General features: G+C 40.2%; 1 protein-coding gene across 2 annotated transcripts; it reads left to right on the top strand.

The window, feature by feature from the left end:
* The first annotated feature begins 389 nt into the window (after window positions 1-389).
* TRMT11 (tRNA methyltransferase 11 homolog) lies at window positions 390-26,838 on the top strand. 2 transcript variants are annotated; one of them, XM_033053779.1, is made up of 13 exons: window positions 390-461; window positions 4,109-4,174; window positions 4,894-4,967; window positions 6,186-6,267; window positions 6,364-6,456; window positions 8,064-8,198; window positions 9,832-9,988; window positions 14,587-14,667; window positions 15,308-15,472; window positions 16,814-16,886; window positions 17,607-17,738; window positions 20,888-21,008; window positions 26,244-26,838. In XM_033053779.1, the coding sequence occupies exons 3-13, from the start codon at window positions 4,930-4,932 to the stop codon at window positions 26,373-26,375; spliced, it is 1,209 nt and encodes a 402-aa protein (XP_032909670.1). In that variant the 5' UTR covers window positions 390-461; window positions 4,109-4,174; window positions 4,894-4,929; the 3' UTR covers window positions 26,376-26,838. The 2 variants fall into 2 exon arrangements, with proteins under 2 accessions (XP_032909670.1, XP_032909669.1); XM_033053778.1 differs by lacking the exon at window positions 390-461 and adding an exon at window positions 2,613-2,721.
* The last annotated feature ends 993 nt before the right edge of the window (window positions 26,839-27,831 follow it).

Below are 27,831 nucleotides of genomic sequence, written 5' to 3'. Positions count from 1 at the left end.
AGGTGGACAAGGGCACGCCGTGCCCACAAGCTTCCCTCGGACTGCGGAAGTTCTTACACACAGAAAATATTATCTGGAGCCGAAACGCCGAAACATGGTGGCAGCAGGGGGATTGTCCTCATCAGGCACTGCAAGGAGAAGTAAAAATCCAGTTAGCCAGCGCGTCTCTGCCTGCAACACCCTATTTAGTGCAGGAGACAAGGGCAGAATAGATTGTTCTCCCTTAAAAGGCCGTGGTGCCGCACGGCCATGTCTGCCGCCACAGCAGAGCCGCAAGCGCCGCGCCGCTCCCGGGACGCGGGGTGCGCACCACCCGGGGCATTCCCTGCGCCTGGAGTACGGACTGTCTGCGCAGGACGTGGGCATCCTGGTGAATTAGGGACGGACTTTCATATCTACAGAGATCTGAATGTGCCACAGTCGTGTCTTCGCTGGGTCGTATCGTTCACCTGTTGAAATATGTAAGCCGGAGTTTCCAGGTAGTGCATAAGTAGAGCTGACACTTTTATCGACATTTGAGGTTAAAACACAGGACTAGTGCTGGATTTTGTATCGGGAAAATAGACAGAAATGCAAATCCTGAACAGTTTAACAGCTGAATTACAGATTGGGTATTTCTGTATTTTGAAACGATTGTTGTTTTAAAGATAAGATTTCATGGGCATTTGCCCACATACGTATGTTGGTGCTGTTGCACATGAACCCATGAGCAGGGACAGGATTCCCTAAATTCCCCAGCAGAACCTCCAGGTCAGTCAAAATACACTTGTGTTGCCTCACGGTCTAGAAGAGTGCATAAGGTGAGCGTAGAGTGGCAACACGATCACCAGAGAAAGAAATTGGCAATAATAACAGCACACATGAAACAGTGGGTTTTCATGTATGGGCTCTCACTTTTAAATTGAAACTCGTGATTGTTGGTTTTTGGTTTTTGGTTTTTTGGGGATTTTTTGGGTTTTTTGGGTTTTTTTTGTGAGAGGAAGGTGGTTAATTTCAGCTCCCTGGACAAGTTTCAAGTTGAGTAATTACACTTCGTGAATATAAAATTCCCCTGAAGGGTAAGAAGTGTAAATTTTTCTTCCTTTCCCTCCCAAGAAGAGTTATGTAATGTTTTTAAGATGACTCCCCACATCCACAGTAACAAACTGCTTGATTCTCCTCAGTGGCATTACAGGAATGTATGTTCTGTTTCCAAACACAGCATCTGAAAAGCATTTTGTTTTTATGTCAGAATCAAATACTCCGTAAATCTTACTTAATAATGTACATTCACTTTCAAACTAAGTAGAGCAACATGTATACACTGCCAGCGATTTTGCACGGTCAAAGTCAAAAGCAAGAAAAAAAATCCCAGGGCTTTTGTTAAAGTCTTCTGTAGAAAATAGTATCAGTGAAAAAACAGGTATTCACCTTGTGAGAACAGACAGCAATGCCCCGAAGGTAAAGCAGTGCAGATAAAGTAAGCAAAAGCCAGTTTCAAAGAGATTAAGCTTAAAAACAATACCAACAACCCCTTCTGAGGAGTTTCTAAAATGGAACCAATACCATTAAGAAACTTAAAGCAAGACAGATTGGAAAAATAAAAGCAGACTTCTTCCACTAAAGCTCTCTCAGCAATTCCAAGATTTTCTAAGCAACCTCAGGCTCTCAGGGTTTGTCAGCAGTTCAGCAATTTGCTGGGTCTCAGCTCTCAACTACTGAGATGAACGAGGTGCACCCACATCGACCTCTTTTCTTTCTCTTCTAGGAAAGCTCACGTTTAGGTGCCAGGTAGCTTTAGATTGCTTTCTTGACAATCATCAGGGCTAAAGCTCCACAGTAACCTCAGTTTTGATTACTGCAGGAAGGGATAACTGGAGAAGCTGCAGGATGAGATTATGGAGATGCATAAAGAAGGTGCCCTGTGCAGAGCTCACAGGTCATGAGCAAAATTTTAGCCATCTAGGGAAAAAAAAACCCAAAACTGTCCAAAATCAGCACATAAAACACAGAATGTGAGTTCAGTGCTGAGCTGGCCTGGTGCTAACAAACAACTCAACAAAATCTGGATAGGACGAACCTTTCAGATCAACGCAACAGAGAGACCAGTGACTACGGGACTACAATCACCAAGACTAGATATTAAAATAAAACACAATCCGCAGGACAAACCCCTTTTTGCCCCTCTGCTAGCCCGTCACACCTGTGCCCTTTTCCTGGGAATGTTTCTCTACCTGCTGCGACACCCACGCCGCCGGCGCTGACCTCCTTCCCACGGAAAAAGGAACGCGACTCCTTTGGCATCTGTTAATACTTAATGTTATTTAATGCTCCAGATCCTTAAATGTGGCGGGAGAGGCCGCATGACAGTGAAACACCCCCGAGCGAGCGTGTCCCCAGTGTACGCGGAGTTATTTATAAACCATACGCAGGCACTGCTGCACTGACACGTGGCGTGCGTGATAAAGCACACCTAAAATACAAGTGCAAGGAGGATGCGGAGTCGAAATGAGCGGTAGCTCCCGCAGAGCCCGCGCAGCGCCCAGTCCCGCAGCTGGGCCCGCGGGGGTCTCTCCGCCACACGCCCCTCCCGGGCTCCTCCCGCCGCTCCCGCCCTGCCCTGCCCTGCCCTGCCGGCGGCGCATGCGGGAGGCGGGGATGGCCGGCATGGCGCTGGCGGCCCCGGCGCTACGGCGCTATTTGCTGCTGCTGGCGCAGGAGCACCTCGAGTTCCGCCTGCCGGTGAGCGCTGCGCGGGAGCGGGGCTGGCACTGGGAGCGGGGCTGGCACTGGGAGCGGGGCCGGGTGAGGCGCTGCCCTCCCCTCGCGGCCCCTCCGGGGCGCTGCCGCACAGCGCGGCCCCCCGGCTGTGCCGGGGCAGCCGGACCCGGCGGGGTCCCCTCTCTCCGGGAGAGCCGGGGTCGGAGCGCCCAGCGCCCCTTCCCTCGCCGCGTCCCGTGGGAGGGGACCCCGACGCGTGCGGCTGCTTCCCCGCCCTGCCCCAGGCGCATGGAGAGCCTGTGCGCTGTGGCTTTGAGGCAGCGCTTTCCTTCCGCTCGCTTTTCCACAGCCTCTGGCGCTAGGAGAGGTTGCCAGCAGAGTGCCCGGGGCTCCGCGTGAGAAGCGGAAGCTGGGGTTGCAAGAAGGCGTTCAGGTTTTTGGCGTTGGTGACTTTCAAAGTTTGTTTGAGTTATACGTCAGCTCCCGCCGGGTGCAGGAGTGGCAGTGCTGGCCTGGGCCCAGCCAGGGCCTCTCCACGGGCTGCCCGCAGCTGGGGCAGTCACCGGCCCTGCAGGGCTCACGGAAAGAGACTGCATGTGCCGCTCAGTGCCGGGGTGTTTCACAGCGTCGTGTTCCCTCCTCCAATCGACGACGATGTTGCATGTTACAAAATGTTTAATGTGTCTTGAATCGTTTATTTTCCTTGTTTTCGTTGAGGTTTTCTTCTGTGTGTTGCTTTTTCCTGTTTGCTTCGAACTGGAGCCTGAGTTCCGTTTATGATCAACCCGATTTTTCTTTAGGCAGGGTCATCCGATGAAGTAAAAAGAAGATGATACTTAGGTTACATAAAAAGTTTTTATCACCAAGATTTTGGTGACACTTGGTTGATATAGCTGCTGAAGAAAGCAGAGCCATTTCTCTTTTATTTTGGTGACTGCTTAGCTTATTTGGTTTTGTGATGAGCTATGTTAGGGACATGATTTATCAAAATCTTAATTGAACAAGCAAGGACAGGATTTTTTGGCCAGGTGATCTGCTGATGCTGGCCCTGGGTCAGTGTTACTAGTGAAACATCACTTTTATGTGAACTAGTCAGAAAAATATTTTAAGAAGAGAGTGGATAATATTGTAAGAGGAATATTGTTGTGAGAATGTAGGATTGAGCAGTAAAAATTCTGATGAAGGAGAATAAGCAAAATGGTGGGGTTTGATTACTGAAAATTTCCTGACACTTGCCAATGAATTTTGAGAAAACTGTTTTTATAGCTGGGAAATCTTAATTTCAGTTCATGAGCAGTACATACAATCTGAATTTGCTTGTGACCTTCTGCCCTATCCACCATCTGCATTAGAATTTGTGTTATGCAATTTCTTTTTCTAAAACCTGACCTTTATTTTTTCACCTTAGGAAATAACATCATTGCTCTCCCTTTATGGTGGACAATTCTGTGGCGAGCAGGAAATTCGTGTAAATGTAAGTGAGGACCAAATATTTTACTTGAGTGTCTATGTGATATGCAAGTATGTTCTTTACAGTATTTTTGTTAATTGTAGGCAGCTGTATAAATATTGAAGTTTCTTAGGAAAATCGGGAATCTTCCCAAAACTGAGGACTTCTCAGTTTCAGTAAAGACTCAGAACTGAAAAAAAGATGCACAAAATGCACTTCAAGTTGTCTTCATTTACCAGCATGAAAAGAAGCAGTGCCATCTGCTGGGAGCTTCTCCTTGCTTTTTAGCATAGTTAATTAAACCCTGAAATCACTCAGCAGCAGTTTGGAGTTGGTGTTTGCCTTTAAATCAGTGAGACAGAGGAGGAGTGCAGTTAGGAAGCCATATGATTCTGGTCTCAGTGCTTGGTCAGAGAATGTTATTAGGGTTTAGTTACTGCTTGTGTGTAACAAGGTCTTTAGTGGATGAATAATCAAGCTAACAACATTTTACCATGTCAGTTATGTTGGAAAAATCAAACACATAACAGAATTTCTCAGACATTCAAGCTGAATAAGCAGTTTTGTCTCAAATTAATTATTTTATCCCTACATTCTCTGTGTGATTAAAGGTAACAGATGTATTTTTATTTTAATCTTCAGTATGTATGTTCTGTTTTTATGGAACAGAATTGTGTAGTTGTGTAATTCATGTGACATCTTCCAGTTAAGTGTTTGCTTCACTTACCTTCTCTTGATTGCAGTCTCCCTTTTGGATTCTCAATATTCCTTCAGAAGAGATGGCAAGGGGACTGATGAAGCGGACAGTATGTGCAAAGTAAGAGATGAAAAATCTTGTAAATAATAACATATGCGGTGGAATTTAGTTCTACTATGGCAAATATAATTTTTGTATGGAGTAATAAAATAAAGAGTCTCTGATTCCTTCTATAATTGAGAAGGTGTTACTGGAGCCTGTAGGACTAATTATGTAGCATGCCTATCTGTCCTCTTACTCAGTGTAGGATCAATTTAGAGTCTCAAAATATTTTTTTTTCACTCCAGAGACAGTACTTGTAGTGTCACTTATGTTTTATGTGCCTTGTATAATGTTGAGTTAGTGGCCTTTTCTAAAATACCTATGGAATTGAAAGATAAAACCAGTGACATGTGAAAACTGACAATCATGTTTGGAACGGAAAGGTTGTGTCACCCTTCCTCAGTGCTGGCATCTGAGCCTTCAGCCCCAGTTGCTGCAGCAGAGGTCCCTTCTAGGAGATTCAACAGCACAGGAGTATGCTGGAGAGTGATTGTTCCAGCTGTTTCTTTTCAGAGGTATCTGAATAACATGAATAATATCCAGTGAGGCATGTGAGAGAGGCCTTGAGGTATGGCTCAGGATGAGAAGCAGCATAGGTGTGTTATGCCTCTCTGACCATACTAAATTTGTGGTGTCTGTGCTGTGTTCTTCAGAGCTTGGGCCCCTCTGCAGAGTATTGCACAGTCCCTGTTGGGTGCTTGTTGTTTCAGGTATTCTGTTTTGCCTACAATGACTTGGCTCTCACTCTTGCCTAAAGAATGGAGTGCTGCACTTCAAAAAGCAGCTGCAGGCAGCTAGGGGAGTAAAATGTGGCAAAAGAGCTTGCAGATGTTCTGCACACCATGCACTGTCAGCTAATATATGCTAATTCTACGTACAAAGCATGACTAGCCCATGACTTGTTTTTCTGTCCTGCTACTGGTTGTGGGGAGATGTGTTAGTTGTAGAGTAAGATCACTGGGGTACCTCCGTTGCACTGCTAAACAATATGAAAAGCTCTGAAGCTTTTGGTACATGTTACCAAACAAGAAAAGCACCAGTGAAATATCAACCTAGGATTAAAAATACTTGTTATAAACAAAAGTTAAAATATTTGTCAATAATTAAATGCCACACTTTAGTATTCCATGAAGTAAAGCCTAAATGCATTGTCCGAGTAGCTTAAAAGGAATAGGTATCTGTAAGGCATTTTCCCTGCTCTGCGTGACTGCACTCTCAAAAGCTCTGTAATTTCAGGTCCATATTTGAACTGTGGGGCCATGGAAGATCTGCAGGGGAGCTCTATGCATCTTTGAAGAACTATCCAACAGACAAGATGGTATACATATAAAGAATCTGGATAATATGGTTCCTTAAGCCTACTGAATAGCACTGCATCTTTACTAATTAACGTGTCTTTGCCCTTTTTTTTCAGCTTCCATATCTACAGTCAGACTCCACTTACAAAGTACATATTCATACATTTAATAAAACTCTGACACAAGCACAGAAAATACAGAAGATTGATGTAAGTAGGCTGTTAAGAAATCTTTGTTTAGTTTAATCTATTCATGTTGTTCTTATTCCCTGCAATCAAATTAACATTCTCCCAAAATTCACAGCTTCCCCCCCCCATTATAAACTGCCTGTTAAAGACAGTTACAAAGCCAAACAAATATTACTACTGATATCTGCCCAGTGTGGTGGGGAAGCTGAGGCTTATTGGTGAAAACTGTAAGATTCAAACAGCAAGAGTCGGGTGCTAGATTTTTGGAAAATCTGTTACTTGATCTCCTTATTAGGCTTTTATTGTTGCAGAATGTGGAACAAGTGACTTCAGCTGCAAGCTATGGTTTGTGTGCTGTCATCATGTTCTTGTCTGTGTTTGTACTCTCCTCCTAACTATATCAGTTTCCTTTAGGAGATTTTCCCAAATTACTGTTTATTTCTACTTTTCCGCATTATATTTTGGCACCTATTTATTCAGTTTACTTCATTTACAGAGTCTGAAATTATCTGTATTAGTAGTAGCTATTTCTCCCTGTTTGTTCAGTTTTTACGTACAGTAATTTCACGATTACAAGCTGCACCGTTTTGACCAAAATTTTGCTTCCACACTGGAAATGCGGCTAATACTCAGGAGCAGCCAATATGTGAATAATTTTCTGACATTTCCAACCCCGGAAGTGCAAACCGAGTCGGTGCAAACTGCCAAGTCGAGCACCTGCCAGTAAAACCCGGCATTTACGCGGTTGTTACAAATTGGTTACTGTGTTGCACGGCGGGTGGAGCCAGGCTCCCTGCAGGTGGCAGGGGGCTCCCGTCCCTGCGTGCCGCGGGAGCGGGGGGGCTCTATCCCTGCCTCCCACCACCGCCGTGGGTGCCGGCGGGCTCTGTGCCCCCTTGCCACCGCGGCATAGCGCCGGGGCGAGCGAGCCCAGCGGTGGCGGCAGCCGGCCCCAAGCGGCCCCGCTGAGCGGCAGTGCTGAGCTGGGCCACCTGCCCCCGTCGGCAGTCCCGAGCCCTCACAACCCAAGCCGAGCCAGTAAACCCCGCCCTGCCACGGTTCTGTTACTATTTGGTAACTTTGTTGCACGCGGGTCCTCCCTGCGAACGACAGAGCGGCTTATAATTGAGTGTGGCTTGTGTATGGACAAAGAACGAAATGTTTGCCAACACCCAGAGATGCAGCTTATGTCAGTGCGGCTTGTAATCGTGAAATTACTGTACATGAAATAATGGTAAGTTTGTAAACTGCTGTAGCTGCACGTCACTGAAATTTCACATCCCATTGTTCTCCATCAGTGTTCTTTCTATAACTTGAAAATTGCATAATTGATAAGCACAGTTAATCTCTGAAGTTGAGTTCTGTTCAGTTAATAAAAAGTGTTATGGTTCCCAATTTCAAATCATTAATAATTTGAGCTATTTTTGTTTAGAAGAAATGCATTTCAAAAATCCAGTAAAAATTGGATGAACTTTTTAATACTAATATACCATTTCTCACAAGTGAAATTGTGAGGGTTTTGCTATATTTTGTTTGTTTGGGTTTGTTTCTTTTTTTCTTGAGGGGGGAGACAGTATCGATTTTTAAAAATTTGACCCTGTTTTTGTTTGTTTTTCTTTATTGTCTAGGCCCTTGAATTTCTGCCATTCAAAGGAAAAGTGAATTTAAAGAATCCAGAGCACATCTTTTGGATTTTGGAAGATTATGGAATGAACCCAAATGACGTTCCAGAAGAGCCCATTCATCTGTATTTTGGTAGATGGGTGCGTGAGCATGTTTGCTTCAGTTCTTACAAGCTTGTATTTTCAGGAGAGTGTACTTCAGTTTAAATGTAAAAAGTGCTTTGACTTTTAATAGAAGCAGAAAATACCATTGTCTGAATTTGTCATTGCATAATACTGTGAAGCAAGTCTTGAGAGTCTGTGACTAGGAAAAAGTACCTGTACTGAACAATTCAGCAGTGGAAAAAAATGAAGTTGTATCTGGAAACACACCTTTGTCTTGCCATCTACTGAGAGAACTCAACACAAGCAGTGTGACTGCACAGCTGGGGTGGTGTGTTACGTTTTTTTGGACCTGGCTGCAGCTGAAAGCACCTGTTTCAAACACAGAAAGATGTACAGAACTGTAGCTGGCTTGTGGCCCTGCTGACTGGCATCAGCCTCACTGGAGCATTTTGTAGGTGCTTCAAGTGATCCTGGCAGGCACCTCCATGGAAGGGTGCAGACTGATCCCTGAGGCTTTGAACATTAGTGAGTCCAGCCTACAGAGAGGTACCTGCCCAAGGGAACACCAACAGTGCAGAAGGAGCCAAGTACAGAAACTGTCTGGAGCCTGTCATCTGTGGTCTTCACTACAAATGTTCTTGCCTGTTGGCCATATGCACTCTATACCTGCTGCATTATTAGGGTATCCTAAGGAAATTTGATCTGGTCTTTTATGTTTGTGTGAGGAAAAAGTGGCTTTTTAAAGGATATCTCCCAGAATGACACTAGCCACTGATGGAAATAAGTGCTTGCAGTGTCCTGGGTCAAGGGCAGCTGGAAGGAGAACCACTGCAGAGATTCTGTAGCTGTAGTCATGGTGCAGTGAAGTTAGAGATTCAAGTGATCTGTTAGGGCAATCTGTGAATAATCTCCATGCCTGTGGTTAATGTGTGAGCACCCTGGGTTGTGGCAATGCAGCAAAACATTGCAGCTGTTGTCCCATCTGCTCTGAATTCCTGAGGTGTTTAAAAATGAGTAAACCAACCTGAAAAAATAGGCAGATGTATTTTGTTAGCCATTAAGACTGATGCTGAGCAGAGGTGGGGGGGATAGTGTTGGATAGTGTTTGAATGTGTTTTGTTCCAGATTGCCTTGGTCTTCTTCAAGATACTTTGGAAGTCTGATGTAAAAATGCTAGCATTTGTCCTTTGTTTGCTTTTCCCTTAAATTCTTACCTGTCAACACTATCCTAAATTTAGATTTTGAGTGGGACAGAAATGCCAGTGAAGAAAGAAATTCTCTATGACCTTAAGTGTCCGTGTGTGTGCACACATGTGTTAACGTGCATTTCTAATCCTCGTATTTTTTAAATCCTTTTAACACTGAATTGCCAGGAATTGTTTTTCTGATGCTTAGAATGATAGCAGTTAGTCTAATTGTAATTTCTTAAGAATTTTCTGTCTAAAATGTTTGTATATTTTTAACCACTGTCTTGAAGAATTTGCCCACGTGTTGAACCAAGATATCTGTTGCTTGGAAAAAAGTCTGTCATATTTTCAGACATCAGAAAACAAGGTGATGTGTTATGAAGTTCCCCAGTTTTGGATGGTGTCACTTAAGCAAGTTTGTTAGTGTGTCTGTTTATATCTTGTATTCCAGGACTTGACAGAGGTTTTAAATGTTTCAACAGATTGCAGATGGCCAAAGAGAACTCATCGAATCCTACAGTGTAAAGAAGAGACACTTTATTGGAAACACGAGCATGGATGCCTGCCTCTCTTTCATCATGGCTAACCATGGGAGAGTAAAACCCAATGACATTGTATATGATCCCTTTGTTGGAACAGGTATATATATATTTTATCAGCTAGTGGGAAAAACTGCAAGACTGTGTTAGTGCTTGCACCACTCTTTTACCTGGTGTCATGACTTCTGGTGCCCAACTGATACTTGTGATGATACCAAAGGCAAAATGGTGTTTATAAAATTAATGGTTTGTTAACCATTAATGGAATTTTGGGGAAAGGAGACCAACTTCCAAAAATGTAAACAGTTTATTTTGCACTTCTAGAAAGTCTGTCTTCACTGTTGTGTTTCATGCCGCATGGCCTAAACACCAGTCCATAGGGGTCATGGACTGCTTAACACCAAAGAGACCAAGAATTGGAATTTGGCTAAGCACTTCCCGTAGTGACTTTCAGGACATTACAAAGAGCAGCATTTTAGAGCTGGCTCTTCAGGGGAATGCTGGGGGCACTTCTGGTCATACAGCATAACATAGCAGTAGTGAGGTCATAGCAGCATTCTCAGGAATGCTCTGTTGTGCCATTACAGCCTGTCTGCAGGATAATATTGCACACACGAGGTACCCTTCCCCAGCTGAACTTATCTTTGCCAGGAGGGGGAGCTTTTATTCCGTATATTGCTGTGCATGGCATAGAAATACTTTTTGCCTCAGGGAAACTCAGCTGTATGTGAAATAGCTGGTCTGTTGTGTCAGCTCGTGCCATATAATTATGGCAGAGTGTATTGTGTTAAGCTACCTATAGTAGTTTCTTCAAAAATGTAGCAAAGGCTGCACTTCTGACCTAGAATCCTAGAATAGAATCGTAGAGTATCCTGAGTTGGAAAGAACCCATGGGGATCATCAGAGTCCACCTCCTGGCCCTGCACAGGACACCCCAAGAGTCCCACCATGTGCCTGAGAGCATTTTCCAAATGTTTCTTGAGCTCTGTCAGGCTTGGTGCTGTGACCACTTCCCTGGGAATCTGTGCCAGTGTCCAACCATCCTGTGAGTGAAGAACTTTTTTTTAATATCTAGCCTAAAACTCCCCAGACATAGCTTCAGGCCATTCCCTTGGGTCTTGTCACTGTCACCACAGATAAGAAATCAGTGCCTGTCCCTCCTTTTCCCCTCACTGTAAGTCACAGGAAGCTGTAGACTGGAATCTCTCCTCTTCACCAGGCTGAACAGACTTAAGTATCCTTCAGCTGCTCCCCATATGGCTTCCCCTCAAGGCCCTTCACCATCTTTGTTTCTCTCCTTGGACATTCTTTAATAGTTTAGTACCTTTTTTACATTGCGGCTCCCAAAACTGCCCCCAGGACTGGAGGTGAGGCTGCCCCAGAGCAGAACAGAGCAGGACAATCCCCTCCCTTGCTTGGCTGGTGATGCTGTGCCTGATGCCCCCCAGGACAAAGGTGGCCCTCCTGGCTACCAGGGCACTGCTGAGTCATGCTCAAGTTGCTAAACTTTAATCGAGGTGACCACATGTGAAATGCATAGATTTTAAAATACTTACATTAATAGGGAAATGAAGAAAAATCTCTGCAGAGAACTTAGAGATTACACTAGTAGGGTCACTAGTAGCATAAATTCTTATTAGCATGTGTCTTCTCTGTGCCATAGAAAAAAAGCATGGATATAATATTTTCAGAAATAGAAGGGTTTAGTGAACTCTTTTTTTGTCTTAAATTTTGTTCATAAAGGACCTGTTTTTTTCATGCATAATGATACCTTACACTTTACGAATTTTTCACCTCTTTCTTGTGCTTGTCCTTTGAAAGGTTCAGGAAATTCCTCTGCTTACCTCTTAGCAGTTGGTTTAATTTTGGTGTCTATGGCTTTTTGTCTTATTATAAAACCTGCTAACTTAAATCACAAAATAAACTCTCTGAGACCATTCTTTCTCTTGGGAATAAAAATTGAAAAAAAAATAAAAAGGAGGGGTAAAGAGAGAAGAAAAATCGTATTAAAATTATGAAGCTATAGAAATGAAAGATAAATGTTGTTTGAGTACAATAGGTAACATATTCAAAGTTCTCTCCAGGTTACCTAGTAGTTTGAATTACAATTTAAATTTATTTTTTCCCTTAGATATTTATAATACAAAGGCTAGAGATTAAAGGGGACACTGGAGATAGTGGGTGGCATGCCATTTGTCAGTAGAGTGTATTTCTGACCAAATAACAGTGGTTTTTGCACTTACTTCTATTGAGTAAACCCCAGGAATTTCAGTTGTCTCTTGAGGACCTTCAGAAGATTTTCAGGCTTGTCAGTACAAGAGTGCCCTGTCACTGCAGTTTCTGGGAAGTGGTTTGGAATTGAGAGTGATGCAGTGATTTTGAGCTGATGGGTTTGGAAAAATATATATTCAGAATCTGAGGAGCATTTTGAAGAACTGCTGTTCAGATTTCTTTATTGGTGCAACTTTGTTACCTGGCTGTTTTTCTGCCTGGTTTTTTGCACTGAAAAAGTGAATAGTACCAAACCAGGATGGCCTTGCAAAATGATTCTTGCTTGTTGCAAACAGATTGTTTTTTGCTGCATAAACCAAATCACAAGTCTTTCACATTAGTATAAGAATGGACAGTTGGCATTTTTCCTTGGAATATAAAGTGCTCTTTGACCAAGCTGGCTTTTAGAGGACTTGATTCCCTTTTTTATTGTTGAGCAGAATTGGAATGGCCAAGAGTGTGTTTTTAACTTCCATCTGTGCTTAGATATTCTTTCCTCAGTGGTGGACAGAAGGAATCCTAGAAGCTTCTAGAAGAATAAATCAAGTCTTTTAGCTGAATATTTTGTGCTTCCTCCTAGACAGTCAGTTCAGGTTATCTCAGTAATCTTGTTGATTGTTCTTTTGGAAGATACTTGTGGTACTGCATAGTTGCAAATGACAAGATGTTTTTCTTTGACATCCTGGAGGACCAGACCTTAACTATGCTGAAGAGGTGGAGGAATAGTGTGTGGTAGAAAGGCATGAAGCTCTGTGCCATCATCATTCTGCTGCAAGTCACCAGGGACAGATTGATTCCCTGATTAAACCTTTTTATGTCTATTTAATATACTGAAAGGGCTGGCCATGTAGGAGTATGTAAGTATCCATGCACCTTCTGCATGAACACAATTGAGTACAAGCTGAGATTTATTAAAAGCTGTGAATTCATGATTTCCAAGCTTTTCTTTTTGCCTGTGATTAAAATATTCTTAGATGGGCAAAGGACTCTCTTCTTACTTTTTTTGTAGGACTAGGTGGTATGCCATACTTGGGGTCAGGGCTAGCTAAATTTGTCTTGACCCTCTGGATGTACTGCCCATCTGTTCTGAGGGATTGCAGCCAAGAAGGGAAATGGGTGATTCCTTTGGGGTGAGTAACCTTGTTTTTCCCTGATCAATTTCACAACAAAAAGCAGAGGAATTTTAAAAGTATTTTTTGTTCTCGCTCACCTTTGGTTTTGGTAGAGTTCGTTACCATGTGGTGTGGAAGTTTTCTGATTCACACAGGACACATTAGGGATTTGCTGATGTTCAGGGGGTGGCTCTGGACAGTGCAGCCACCTGAGATCCTTCTTTCCATGCTCCTTGTGAATGGGAGAGCTGGTGTCACCCTCTCAGCCAGTTTGTGCATTGTTAGCCCTTCATCCTGCAGCAGTCATCCCCTTTATTTAGCAGGACTGTTGACATCAATGAGGTTCTTAGCCTTGTTCTCAGTTGCTGTTCTGTTCTAAACCATTGTTGTAGCCACAGACCTCTTTATTAATAGAGTTGATCTCACAGGTGTCTGTTCATCTCCTGCAGTCTGTCTGTTGTTTCATTGGAAGCTGTTAAAGAGTTAATGTAATTTATTCTTTTCTATGGGCTGTTCAGCTGATGTCAGTTTCAGGGGAAAATCACACTTTTTTTTGGTAGGGTGTTCTTTTCTTTTTTAATTAGGAAGGTGGGTCACTATAGCGGTAATTGTAAAAAATTGTTTTATTACAGAATAAGTACATTGGTAAAACTAGTGACAAAATAGGCAGCCTACTCACTGACAAATGCATTTGTATGTAGTTTTCACACTTGAAAATGGTTGTAAAAACCTACTTGATATTTATGTTTCTATTGGAAATATTTACATTTTTAAACTTCTCAACCATTGTTTCTTACAACATAGGAATGACCACCTTATAGAAGTTTAATTTTTAGACACCACTAAAGAAACTGACTGTGAGAACAGACACAGTAGAACTGTCATTTGTTTGGTGATGGTTTTTCCAATAATTTCACAACAGTTTGAAATTCAGCTGCTTGCAAAGTAGAATCAAAAGTTTTGGTTCATGTAATGATTAAAGACTCTTATTGCTTAAAATACAGAAAGCTACTAACAGAACTTCTGAACAATCTCCAGTGATGAGGATTGACACAGGGCATAGCGAGATAAGGAAAATCATGTAGAGCAGACAAAAGACTCAGTGTTATTATGTCTGATTATAATTACATAGTGATTCTAACTGGTTGATAGTTCTATTTCTTTTTTTAGTATTTGCTTTGTTTTTTTTTTTCTTTTCCTTGGGGTCTAGTGTGGTGCTGATGTAGGCTCCTGAAGTTCCTGAGGAAAAAATCCTAACACAAGGTGACATTTATGACAGAAGTTTATTGCTTTCCTCTTTTTCTCCCCTGTGTAGGTGGCCTTCTAATCTCCTCAGCACATTTTGGGGCATATGTGTGTGGTACTGATATAGATTACAACACAATCCATGGATTAGGTATGTTGCATATTTTGAAGCCACTGAAATCTTACTCTCTGGAATATAAGAATACTGATGGTAGCAGATGATACTTAGTGGATTTTAAAGCAGCATTAATCTTCGTAGGATTTATTTGGTCATGCTTAGTTTTATTAACCAATTTACATGTGTGCAATTTACATGTATTTTTAAGCAGGAAATATTTTTGCAAAAAAATAATGAAGACCAAAACAAAGTTCCAAATAATAATTACCACAACTGTGTTGTCTTTTAACCTATGATGTGGGAAGCTCCTCAAGACCCAACCCAGGAACCTTGATCTCATTCTTACTTATCTGCAAATATGCAAATTGTATTTGACTTAGTGGACAGGGTTGTGGCTGGTGGATGGAGAGAACATCTTGCACACCAACGTTTTTGTAAACGTGTTCTTTGACACTCTGTGCAAGTGGTGCAGCAGAACTTTTCTCGTGTATTTTTTATTTTTTTTACTACTTGTGAAGTTTATTGCAAGTACTTTTGACAGGTTTTTTTGGTGACATTTGATTAGTTTGCTGTAATTTAAATGCTGGAGTACATGAAATCTTTTCTTATATAATTGTTTCTTGTTGAGTATGCTTTCTTTTTTTTTCCCTTTCCATTCCCCTTCCCCTCCCAGGCAAGGCAAGCCGAAAGAACCAGAAATGGAGAGGGCCAGATGAGAATATCAGAGCTAATCTCAGACAGTATGGTTTAGAGAAATACTACCTCGATGCACTCGTTGCTGATTCTTCAAGACCAATATGGAGAAAAGGAATGTTGTTTGATGCAATCATTACAGACCGTAAGTGCCCAATAACAGTGACTAAAACATTATTGCATATGTACATTGATTAAATGTCTGGATGAGTGCTCAGGTCTGCATCTTCCATGTTTCCAAAGATGGTTGTTGGGAGCAACACTATGGAAATTGGATCTGCATTTGATGTCTCTGCATTTATTTTAAGCATAATTATTAAATGTGTAACAAAGCTGGCAGCGACACTTTCTTCTGTGGAGAGAATGTTATGTTCACCAGCAGAAATCAATATAGCTGAAAATCATCCTTTGAAGAAATCTCCTTCAGTAGAAGTATAACATGATTGGTGTACAGAAACTTCATATCAGAATGGTCTGTATTGCTGTTGGCAGCACACTGGAGTCTGCCGTGCACCTCTGAGTTTCTGGAGACTTGTGTTAAGTGCTTAATGTAATGCTTCCAAAGAGAAATTTTAATGTGTTTCCAATACACTTAGCTACTGGAAGCAGGAGCAGTTTGAAAGGATCCTCTGCTCTTTTAAAAACCTATTTGCTAAACACTATGTCCTCTATGAGAGGGAAAAGAAAGCAAGGGGATAAATGAAAGACCTTGATACAGCACTTACTGGTCTCAGGTGCTGGCTTTTACAATGACACATTCATATGAATTAGGAATAGAAAGTCTGACTTTTCTTTGTAGGTTGCTTGCTTATTCTTACTAGGCCTGTCTGGCAACAAGACAGTTTAGAATATTAATATGGACTTAGAACTGAGTGTGAAACCATTTATAAAAAAACTTCTACATGGTGCTTCCATGATGCTGGAACAAGTCTCACAAACTCAGATTTTTTGAACACGAAGTAGGTATGTTATACTATTAGAAATGTGCAAAAAAGTGTAAGAAGAACCAGAGAAAGTTCTTTCTCACATAGGAGAATTACCGTTTGTGTAATGTGGTGAAAAGAAATTCTGATATACTTAACTTCATTTTGAAAAAGGTTAATTAAGTGCTATAGGGGACATATTTGTCAAACAAAAAAAGGATGGGATTATTTATCACATGTTGGAAATCTAAGGAATATCTTTTAACAAACAACACAGCATTAGCATTGTCCTTTGTCATGTAGCAAGCACGTAGGCTGCGAGAAGCTCTTACAACTGAAGGGGTTTATTGAAACAGTTTTAAAATAACTTTTTGGAGCAAGAAACTTTCAACAGATCTTGAAGAAATTTCACTTACTGACTTTTACTTCATAAAAGCTTTCAATTTTTTTTAAGCTTGTATAAGCCACACTTTTTGCACTGTTGTGTATGTATGGTGTAATTGTATGTTATTTGGACAAAGGGTGAGGTTCTCATCTCTGCATTTTGCTTTTGCTTTGTCTAGCACCATATGGTATCAGAGAAGCTCCTCGCAGAATGGGATCACAAAAGGAAACAGTTAAGTCTGTTGAAAGAAGGTAGGGAAGATGCCTTGTCTGTTGCAGAATATAAATGTCTTAATGGAAACCCAGTTTCAGTTTTAGAATATTTATGACTTCTTGGTTGACTGTCAGAAGTTTAAAAAGGGTAGAAATTATAATTAAAGAAGAAAAACCCTTTTTGTTCTGTTTGCAAAACCACTGTCACTATGTTTCAGGTTCCTGAAACCTTCTTGGTTTTGTTCTTCCTCCTTATCCTTTGTGTGTGTTCATATTTTCACTTCAGTGAACCACCATTAGCATGTGTTTCCTGTTCTCAGAAAGCGTTCTTTGATCCCTGTAGGCTGCAAAATCACTCTAAAATGGAATACCTGCAGTTACACTTCTAACTTCTTTCTTTTGCATTTTCCACTGCCCCTTTCTTTTCAGGGATATTGCATGGCGTCTCTGCTGCCTGACCCTCCATCCCTTCTGACTTTAACTCCTTTAGAAAGATGCTGTGCAAAATAATTATTGCCAACATACCTGCGGTTCTTTAGACTCATCTTTAATACATGTGGAAGTCAAAGAGACAGTTGGGAGGAGCTTGAAAGTTGTATTCCTCACAGTAGAAATTGTATTCCTGAGTTGTCTTAGGTAGCTTTGCAAAGCTCAGAAAGTGCTTTTGTGACTTAGTGTATTTATTTTTAATTACTATTATTAAAAATTTAGGTTTTACCCATGCTCTTGTTTGCTTAAACTTGTACATTTTTTGTTCAGCACAGAAAATCACTTCTTCGTTTCATCCAGTTACCATCTGAGTGACATCTTTTTTGACCTCTTGAAGTTTGGGGCAGAGTATCTGGTGATGGGAGGAAGATTGGTATACTGGCTGCCCATATACAGGCCTGAGTATGTGCTGTTGATTTCTTCTGTGTTGTGTGTCACAATGGATACTGCAGTCTCACTGTGCTTTCTTTTGGGACAGAGTACAGCTGGAGCTTCCATAGTACCAGCACTTAAGAGTAGTGCTCAGACTTTGTATTTTAAAACTTTGTATAAGGGAAACCACATTTTGTAACAGAGCTTTTGAATTGAGGTGATTTCTGACTGTTACCAAGCAGAAAATGCCTTTGCATGTCATTGTAAATGCATATGCAGTGGGTTGAGATTTAAGCTTAAAAAGTTAGACTTTCAAGGTGCAGATAGATTTCTAAGACAGTAGAAGCAAGGCCAGTATTCGTATGTGTTTCTGCTAGAGTGGTTGATAGAGGTGTGTAAAAATCACCCTTGGTTCTTTGGGGTTTGGCACTACTGACTTAGCTTTCTTCTGAGAGAAATAAGTCAGGTGACCAAGAGATGGCAGTGAGAGGTAGGAAATATCCAAGAGCAGCCCTGTTAAGGACGAGAGAGGCCAGCAGAGACTGCAGGATCCTGTCTGCTCAGTAGTGCAGCCTGGGATCAGAACTGAGTGTGTAAGGAAAAACAGCTGTGTGCATGCCTTATTTCAGCATCTCTTAGATTAGCTTTGAGAGGGTTTTTTGTTTTGTTTTTGTAAAAATTTTTGACTGTAAAATGAGGAGTTGATATACAGTAGCTCTGCTAAGTAGGTGGTGTCTTCCAGATACAGATGTGCTCTGAAGGTAGTTTCTACAGTGTCACACATTTCTGTGTACAGTCAAACTATAACGTTATATAAAGTGGTTGTTGTCCCTGGTTTCACCATAGAAATGGCTTGTGATAGTCCTATATATCTCATGCTGTTTTGCAAATTTGGAAATCAAAAGGAACCATTTCTGTTACATGCTTCTGTAAAATAAGAATACACTTAGGAGTTTACATTTTTTAGTAAATTATAAAATTGGTATTGTAGGCCTTTTTTCTCATAAGACAATTCACAGACAAAGCAATTAATGTCATTCATAGTATTATAGCTAATTTTCATGTCAATAAAATCTCTTTGGAATTACTGAATTAATTTTGTTCATCAAGATAGCAGTGTTTTTCTTCCTGCTCATTGAACTTTGGTAAAAGCATGCTTTACACAGCAGTGTAAAGTGTTTCTCTTCAGATAACTTGGGAATTGCATATTTGGGATGAACTTTAGTTGCTGTTTTGGGAAGGTCTAGTTGAGTTGCCTTTTAAAAAGTGAGCTCGTACATCCTACTATTACTTGAAATACTAAAGTTGCTAGAATTAACATAGAATAGTAGAATAGTCACTAGCATTTATTTTCAGCTGTAATAATGTACATGGGGCATTAAAACAATTAAGTGAGGAGAAGATACTTTCTACTACCATGTTACATTATCAAATATCCCTTGGCAGCATCTACCTTGAGTTTTGTTTTTTGAGATCTTTGTATATTAACTTAAAGCCAAAACTGTATTGAATTGGATGTCTGTTAAAATCATTGCTTCTGCATTTCTTACTTGATGTGTTTCTGAGTTTTACCTGAAAGAATGTAGAAATACATTCATTAATGCTAACAGAAAAGGCTTTTTAACAAAGTGATAGTGATCTCTCCCTCTTCGAGATAGCATCTCACTCCAGAGTTTACTCTTTCAATCAGACATTGAAATCATTGTTGAGTCCAAATTCTTCTAATTCCATTAAAGTTAGCCTTCTGCAGGAAGGTACAATGTTGTACCAGGGTGCCTACCTTTGTAAAAGAAAGTTTGGTGGTACTGGATGCATCAAAAGTCTTGTGTAATAGAAAAAGCAGTCAAGAATTAATTTCATTCTCCTTTGCCAAAAGTATGTTCTGATTTCACCTTGCAGAAGCAGATACTTGTTTCTGCACAAGAAATGACCAAAAGATAGTTTTGTGGTCTGGAAATTTTGGAGGAAAGCAAAGAGACAGTATTGTTTGGGTTTCTTTCTTATTTGCAGATCTGTATTTGATATTGAGTTACTTGTTTAACTGCTCTGTTATCTTAAGAAACACCAGGTTTTCCGCCAGCACCTAGATGGATCCTAGTTTAATCCAGACCAAGACCTTTACTTTCATTCGGAAAATCCACCTCTTTACAGGAAAAATGTAAAACTCCTCCTTTGTAACTTTTAAATTCAAGTCATAGGTATTAAGTTGTTCGGTTCTGTGTTCCAATGTCTGACTTCTGTTAACCCCCAAACACTGGAGAATCATAGGAGAAGATGTTTTTTATAAAATCATACCTAAGAATAGCAGAACCCATTTTCTCTGTTATTTTTTAGTAACTATTATGTGAATATATATTACAAAATCTAGAAATAAATGACTGATCTGTTTGAGTATGTAGGAAGGATATCTCATCTCATATTTATCATACTAGCTGGGTTAATACTTCTTACTTCTGTAGTCCTATGCAAAACTCTTAAATCTTTAAATTTCTCTTGCAGCATTTGGAGAAATAGAAGGATTTAAAGCAATTTAGATAAAGCACTTTCTGTATAGAAAATAGTGTGCTTATGAGGTGGGGCATTTAAAACACTGTAACTCTTCTATAAATAGTATCATCTAATGTTGAATGATGATTTTTTTTTTTTGGCCATTAGAAAAAGTAATTATAATGAGATAAATTTGTAATACCAGATTTTGAAGTTCAGGAATATTACTGTCTAATAAGAACTGTCTTAATAAGATTTGAAATTGAAGTGCAATGATCTGTTAGGGAGCCAGAGTAAAGTCTCTTATTCCTGCAACTTTTTATGTGTTGACTGTGGAAATCATAGCTCTGACTGGATAAGTTATTCCTGGTTGGCTGAGATATTTTCTACTTAAAATTATACAGGCGGCCCTTGTGTACATACATTAACATCATTTAAATACATGCAGAAAATAGGGTGAGTGTCTCTTTACTGTGAGGTTTTAATTTATTTTACACACTGCATGAGAAGATGATTGGAATATATGATGTCAAAAGTCTGGAGCAGCAATATCTGAATTTATTTAACCAGGTCAAAGTGCATAACAACTTTCAACTGTGAACCTTTTTTTGAAGAGTCTGTAAGAATTTTGTTTCATGTGCAGGTCTTCCACTTCATGAGCCTACAGCACTAAGAATGATTATTTCTTCCAGATACACAGAAGACATCATTCCCCGCCATCCATGCCTGAAACTTATTAGCAACTGTGAGCAGATGCTTTCCAGCCACACATCAAGGCGCCTCATAACCATGGAAAAGGTGAAAGAATTCAAGGTAAGCTTGAATTCTTGATCATATTGTGTAAAATAGTAGCTGTTGTGTTCGTGACAAGTTCGTGCTATTCAGCATTTGATCCTTGTTTCTGTCACACTTTGGTTTTTATGATCAGAGTTGGAGCTTTCGTAAAATTGAGCAGTGATTTAAGGGACTGTTCTGGTTTTGGTTTATTTCTTTTTATTCTCAATTTTTGGAAAACTCTTCATCCTGAAAAAGTCCCTTGATAGTGTGAAAAAGATCTTCGAACTTAATTATTTGTGAATCCCATCCACAGAGCCTTTGCCTTAATGCCCGAGTTTCCATTGATTTCAAAGTGTATCTTGATGCCCAAGTAAATACTAAATATCTTTGTGGGTCTTGCAGTACAGGTAAACCTTATTTAATTCTGTTACTTCATCTTTAGAGTGGTACATTTTAGCTTTTGGAATAATATTGAAGTTGTGACAAGTACAGCAAAGCACACTGGCTCTTCTTTCTGTTTTTGTTTTATGACACAATAAGTGTCTCTCCCGAGGCACTGGGACCAGGGAATATTTCCATTCCTGCTAGTTATCTCATTTAATACCATTAAGAGACACTAAAAAACATGTGAGGCAAATTCTTAATGAAAATGAGCTCGGTGAGCAAGTGTTTTTAGTACATTCCTTGTCAGCTGGAAGAGCTGTTACAGATGCCAGGAGATGTAGTCAGACTGCTGTATCTGTGTGGTGCTTGCACTAATAACACAGCAGGGCTTCAGTGCTGCGCTCATAACGCTTGTGGTGACTGCAGTTCTCAAGCAGCACCTGAACTTTTATAAACACACTGTGTGGAGTTCAGCCTCAGAGCTGCCAACTTCACCAGTAGCAAACCAGGAGGGTAGATGATGAAAGTTTTTGACATGTGCGTCTCAGGGTGTTTAGGGAGGTTTTTGACAGCAGTTTTATTGCTAACAGTGCTGTAGGGTAACATATTCTAACCTAAAAATATATCAACCCTTCTGCAAATAGACTTGCGTAATTTGTTACTCTCCTTGTGCATCACCTGCTCTTCAGTTCATGGTTTGGCAGGTTCATGCGTGGAAATGCTTAGCTCTGAGCACCTGAGACTAGTTGTCAGGCTTGGTGCTTAGATAAGACTGTGCAAGTGCTTACATTCAGTATTCCAGATGTCTGCTGGATAATTTAAAGATGCCAGAACCCATGTGTGGTTTCTAATGATGCAAAACTTGTCTAGAGAGCAAAATGTGTGTTGAATCCTTAGCTACTGCCTGCTTAGTTTAGGACCTTGTTGCAGTGTCTAAGATCTCCCTGCCCCAGCATCCCTTACTTGGAATGTGTTTTATCCTGTATTAATGTTCTGAGCAACCTTTGAATTGGATGCTTCTGACTCACCAGATATGACCATAAAATTCAATAGTTGTCTGCTTTTCTTTTTCCTAACTGAAAGAGTGAATTTTTATGGATATGCCAAACATTTATTTCCAGACAGTTCCTGTCTGTTTTACTAAACTGGTTTGTAATGACTCCCTCAATTGTCTTTTAATTCAGCTTAGTGCAGCACTTGCAAATGGCTGAGAAATGTTACAAGTCATGTTAATGTTACTATGCAGTTCTTCGGTTTCCCCAGTGTTTGCTGCCAATAAGGAATTGCAGATTTCACAGCAAATTTTGATTTCACTGGTAGCGCTTTAAATAAACTCTTAACTGGAGACGAATTCAGTCAGTTGCTGAAATTGGTGGTGCAATTTGATTAGAATTGTCTGTAATAAAAAGGAGACCAAAGTGAAGGCAAAAAGTGAGTATGTCTAGGTGAAGTATTAATCTATCGTAAGAAATCATAAACATGAAGATCGTATGTTGAATTAAAAACCTCACAAATGGTATATAACTCAGTGTCTTGTAAGCATCCAGTCTGTTCTTTTTAAGTTTACAGTGAAATTGTGCCAACTGGAAAAGGTTTCTTCCTGAACTCGGTGTTGATATGAATAGGCTTTTCCAGCATGTGCACAATATGAGCAGAGGAGTTGTTTGGTTTTTTTTAATTACTGTTTCAGGGAACTTTTCCATTGTTCCTCCCAGCACAGCATTCACCCCAAAATCCATACTCCCCTCCTGCCTCCCCGACAAGTACATCTGCAGACTGTCTCCCCAAAACTCAGGGCAGGGGCAACTCAGCCTCAGCCCAGAGCCCTATGTTTCTCCCTCCCTGTGAGGCATCTCACTTTTAAAATGCCAAGAGAGTTGCCTAGAAATTATGTAGTAAGATGTAACAGAAAACTTGACTGAAGGACTAACTCTGAGTGTATAATTGTCCAGGAAGGGACTATGAAGCACCAGGCACACAAACCCACCCTGCTGAATGGGACAAGTATTTCCATGTCGCATGGTCACTCTGGAGTTGTTACTGCTGTAGAATTTTTCCTACTGAATTCAGCAGTGTCTGTTCCTGGGTATATGACCCTAGTGTCCCTGATTTGGCAACTGCTCCTTTTTGTTTATAGCTGTATAACATTAGTACAAGTGGTTTCTATAGCTACTGTCCAGCACCAGATGTAGAGTGGTAGGAAGCAGTGATAAGGCTAGGAAGACTTTTTTTAAAACTAAAAGTGGATAATTACCTTGAAGCTGAACTGGGGCATGCTAGATGAATAAAAATCTTTAGAATATCACTTAATATTTGCCAAGATTTAAAGAAAACCAACATTTTCTTGTTATCATTCAGCATCCGTTCTCTTCCACCTCTCCATTATTTGAGATCTCTAGAACCTATTTTAGTGTTGTCCTAATAAATCGTTAAGGTTTTTTTATGAGTTATTTTCTCTGTAGAGTTAAATGAAGCCTATCCTTGGTGTTCTGATTGTACCCATCCAGCTCCTTGGTACGAAATACTGTAAGTTAGAATTTGTTTGGAAGTCCTTAGTCTCTGAATTTCAGTTTCTTTGATCAGTCCTCACACTGCTTATAAAACTCCTTTGACTAGTAAATCTCAACAGTGACTGGTATTTCCAAGTAGTTCAGGATTTGTTATTTTCTTTTCCCTTTTTTAAGGATCAATTCCCTTGTTGGTATTTAGGACTTTTTGTTTTTTAAGCCATTGCCATCTTTATTAGACAGTCATACCTGACCAGGTGAGAGGTAGGGAATGGAACCTGTTAAACTGGAATAATTGTGATGTGGGCCAGGAACTTCCTTTGTAATCTCTCCTAAGAAATCCAAGCCTGACTGCAGATCTCTCATTTACTGAGCAGTGTTTGCAGAACTCCTGTTGAGGCTTGGATTTTTGAGGTGGGATTCTGCTGTGGAGTGGTGCACCAAGCCTCTTTCCATCTGGTGCATGCAGATGTCCCTATTACACCTGTGTTTTACTTGAAATTTGTTCTTCTATGCAGCACATCCTCTCTTTGCCCTAACCACCTTGGAGGTAGAGGACAGGGTGGTTTCCTCCATCATCCCTTCCCCCTAAATCAGCATTTTGTTTCCAATGGAATCAAAATGAATGTTGCACACATGCGTGACCTCTTAGAGATTGTGGGGATTATTTTTATGTTAAAGTATCTTTGATCTATATATTGTTATCCTTCAGGGTCAAATATCCCATCCATTTCTCAAAATAAGTGAATTACATAGCATCCCACTGATTAAAAAATTCATGTTTATGGTGAAGAAGGATTTCTGACATGGAATTTCAAGAGAAGGAAAAGCGCTCTTTTCCAAAGAGTGGCTGGAGAAGTGGGTACAGGCTGGCTGTGAGAAGAGTATGTCTTAAAACCTTCTTGTTTCCTGTCTATCCATAGCAATTTTGTAAATGTTGGGATTTTTTTTTCACAATCATACCTATTGTTTATCAGCCTGAGAATAGTCATGGAGGTGGCAGTCTCTCACACGTGACAAAAAGACAGTAGATAATACTGTGCCTGCGTTGGGTTTCCTGAAGTCAGTTTCTTCTGCCGTTTTCCAGCAGTGCAGCATTTAAATAGAGCTGTTGCTACTGGTATACATGCTTTACATAATAGATATCTACTGAACGTTTTACAATTTAATTTAAACTGGTGCCACATTCCTGATGTCTGCTGGTGTAGCAGGTGAGACCTACTTCAAAGTAATATCTCATTGTGTCCAGAAGAGGGCCCTTCTACATGCACACAAGCATTTTGTTTTTTGAAAAACCTTTCCTTTCACTCCTTCAGAATGCTCATTAAGATATCTGAAGCTAGGAGAGGTGTTGATCTGGGTAGGTGAAAACCTGGAAAGGCTGCAAAGGAGCTGAAGGGAGAGATTGTCCACTAGGATTCTGTTCATCCTTGCATTGTAATACTTTTGTAGTATGAAAATATTGACTAAAATCTACTTCCATGTTCCTAGTAATGCTAAAACATTCCACAGTAACTTTATTTTCAAATATGAACAAATGACTATTGTTATAAGATAATGAACCAATGTCTGTGTTACTGCATTGGTTAAAAAAAACTGAGAAGAAACACATGGTCGAATAGAGGCTTGGTTCTGTTGTGTGCTTGTTTTTATTTTCTCCTTGTGCTGTTCAGTTGTTCTGTGTGAGGCTGCTTGTCACTGTTCCTTCCTGCTTTTGAGCATAATAATGAACTGACATCACCCAGAAGCATAAAACTGTTTTTAGAAGTTGCCATCAGTTTTCTTTAACACTCAGATTAAAGTTTGATGTAATGTTTATTTTACAGCATTGCTAATGTTAGCTGACAAGTATCTTAATTGTATATAGCCACAGTGCATGATGAACTAAACCTTTGTATATACAGTGGGCCAATTTTCTAAACTGTGTTCTTGGCTGGTGTCAAATAGGTATTATGTGTAGGGATTTACTGTGTCAGCTTCAACTTTCAGAAATACATGAATGCTGAACAGAAAAAAATTTCTCTGAATGTGCTTCAGTAACTGTAGGAACTCATTTTAGCCATTTGTGTTCCTCTTCTGTTTGTGCCTGCCTTCCACAGACCTCTGACTGACTGAATTGTCCTGACAATATTTTTTTCTGGGAAGTAACCTGTGTGGCACATGGTACCTCTGCTCATTTGGTCATGTGAGAGTGGGATTCTAGTGATGTCAGCTGAGATATTTTCAGTGACTTAAGTATGTGCTGTTGAACTGTAAAACAAAAACCTAACTACCTAACCCTTGCATGTAATAGTTTGAAAAAGTCTGGAGGCAAAGTGGTGGCAGTACGTGCTGAACATGCTACCCTCAAGTCTAATATTTGTCTTTTGATGCCACGCAGGATCAAGATGAGAACTCTTACCTGTTGGATGGTCAGTATATGCCATACAGGGGACACAATTCTTTCCGTGAGAAGTATTTCAGTGGTGTGACAAAGAGAATTGCCAAGGAAGAAAAGGACAATCAGAAGTAAAATATTATATAAACAGATTTAAAAATGAGAAAAGAATGAAGCCCATGTTTCTTTGTAAGGACATCTGGATATGAATATTCATTTGGATGCTTCAGAAAAATAAATACTGCTTTTCATTTTAAAGCAAGATGAAGCCCACAATCCAGGTTGGGAGCAGTTCTTTTTAATTAGCTTTGTTTATGGCAGATTTTATTGTACAAGTTTTTTGAGTCTTATTTAATTTATATTTGTACTTTCAAGTACTAATGATGATTGACTAAAACCATTATTATTGTTCTTTCACCATCAACGTTTACAAGAAAGTAGTAGTATTATTTGGCTTCTTAAACTGTGAACATCTGGCTCTTCTAAAAACACATGGTGGTGATCAAGGGTTGCTGATTAAGAAGATAATTTTCATTTGTTTTGGTTTTTTTTTGTAAATGGTGTACAATAAACCAAGGTTGGCGTGAGGTTTTTTTAATTGTTGCCTGCAGTAATTGCTCATGTGAATTCCACTTGTTCTGGCTGAGGTCACAAGTGTTTGAAACAAACAACAAACGCAAAGAAACAACTGGGCTCGTGCACATTGTGCAAAACGAAAAGCCTCTGTGACCTGACAAACTCTGGAGAGCTTATTAAGCCCTGTGAAGCCTGTCCACATCTGAAGCTCATCTGTACCTTGGATTTGCTTTTACATTCCTAAACCTTGACTCTTGGTCAAGCCAACTGTCTGCAATTTTTGGTTCAGAAATCGATAGTTAAACCAGTTACAACAACAGCATAAAATCAGTAATGGTTCCCTAATGGTATTAAGCCTAATCAAATCTTTGAAACCAAAGCTATATTTGTTAAAGGGCAAACTTTGCTGAATCCACACCACGTCCATCATGAAAATACCTCATTTGAAAACCACTAAACCCATTAATTCAGGATGTTAATGGCTCTTCTCATTTTGGTGGTCAAATATGGTCACATATTCCTCTTGGTCTGCATTCACCAAGCAGGGCCTTGGTAAATGCATCTGTGCTTCATCCAGAAGAACCCTGCTTCTCAATTTGCTCCAGGTCGCTGACTGTGGTCATGTTAATGTCTGTGTAGATCATAATTTTTAAGTGCCTCTCCAAGGAAGGCACAGGTCATTGTGTGCATCTGATTGAGTTCATTAACTGAATTTGCTCTTCTGTGTATTGTGGTCCTCAGCTGCAGCAGGAAAGCTTACAAACTCTATGACAACTTAGTTTGGCCTTCTGGCTCTAATCTGTGGTGTGTTAAAAAGTTCTCAAATTGTGATTTATTTTCTGTATTTCCATTATAAATCACTTTGTTTTGACACTTAATGTCAGCCGTATAATAGTTGTTCTGGACTCAACTTGGAGCAAGATCAAAGCTCAGAAAATTTTTCAAAAGCAGAATTTGAATTGATCGTTTTCAAATATTACGTCAAAAACACTGCTTCTGAAAACCTGTCTGCATT

Source organism: Catharus ustulatus, chromosome 3, assembly GCF_009819885.2.
Source record: "Catharus ustulatus isolate bCatUst1 chromosome 3, bCatUst1.pri.v2, whole genome shotgun sequence".
Lineage (NCBI taxonomy): Eukaryota > Metazoa > Chordata > Aves > Passeriformes > Turdidae > Catharus > Catharus ustulatus.
This window is presented reverse-complemented; position numbering and strand designations above follow the sequence as displayed.

Bases quoted from the DNA above. Each gene is read 5' to 3' on its own strand.
- TRMT11 (XM_033053778.1), top strand. From the start codon at position 2,623: ATGCGGGAGGCGGGGATGGCCGGCATGGCGCTGGCGGCCCCGGCGCTA. The intron at 4,175-4,893 runs GTAAGTGAGGAC...TCTTGATTGCAG, and splicing joins AGCAGGAAATTCGTGTAAAT to TCTCCCTTTTGGATTCTCAA. The intron at 17,739-20,887 runs GTATGTGCTGTT...TATTTCTTCCAG, and splicing joins CTGCCCATATACAGGCCTGA to ATACACAGAAGACATCATTC.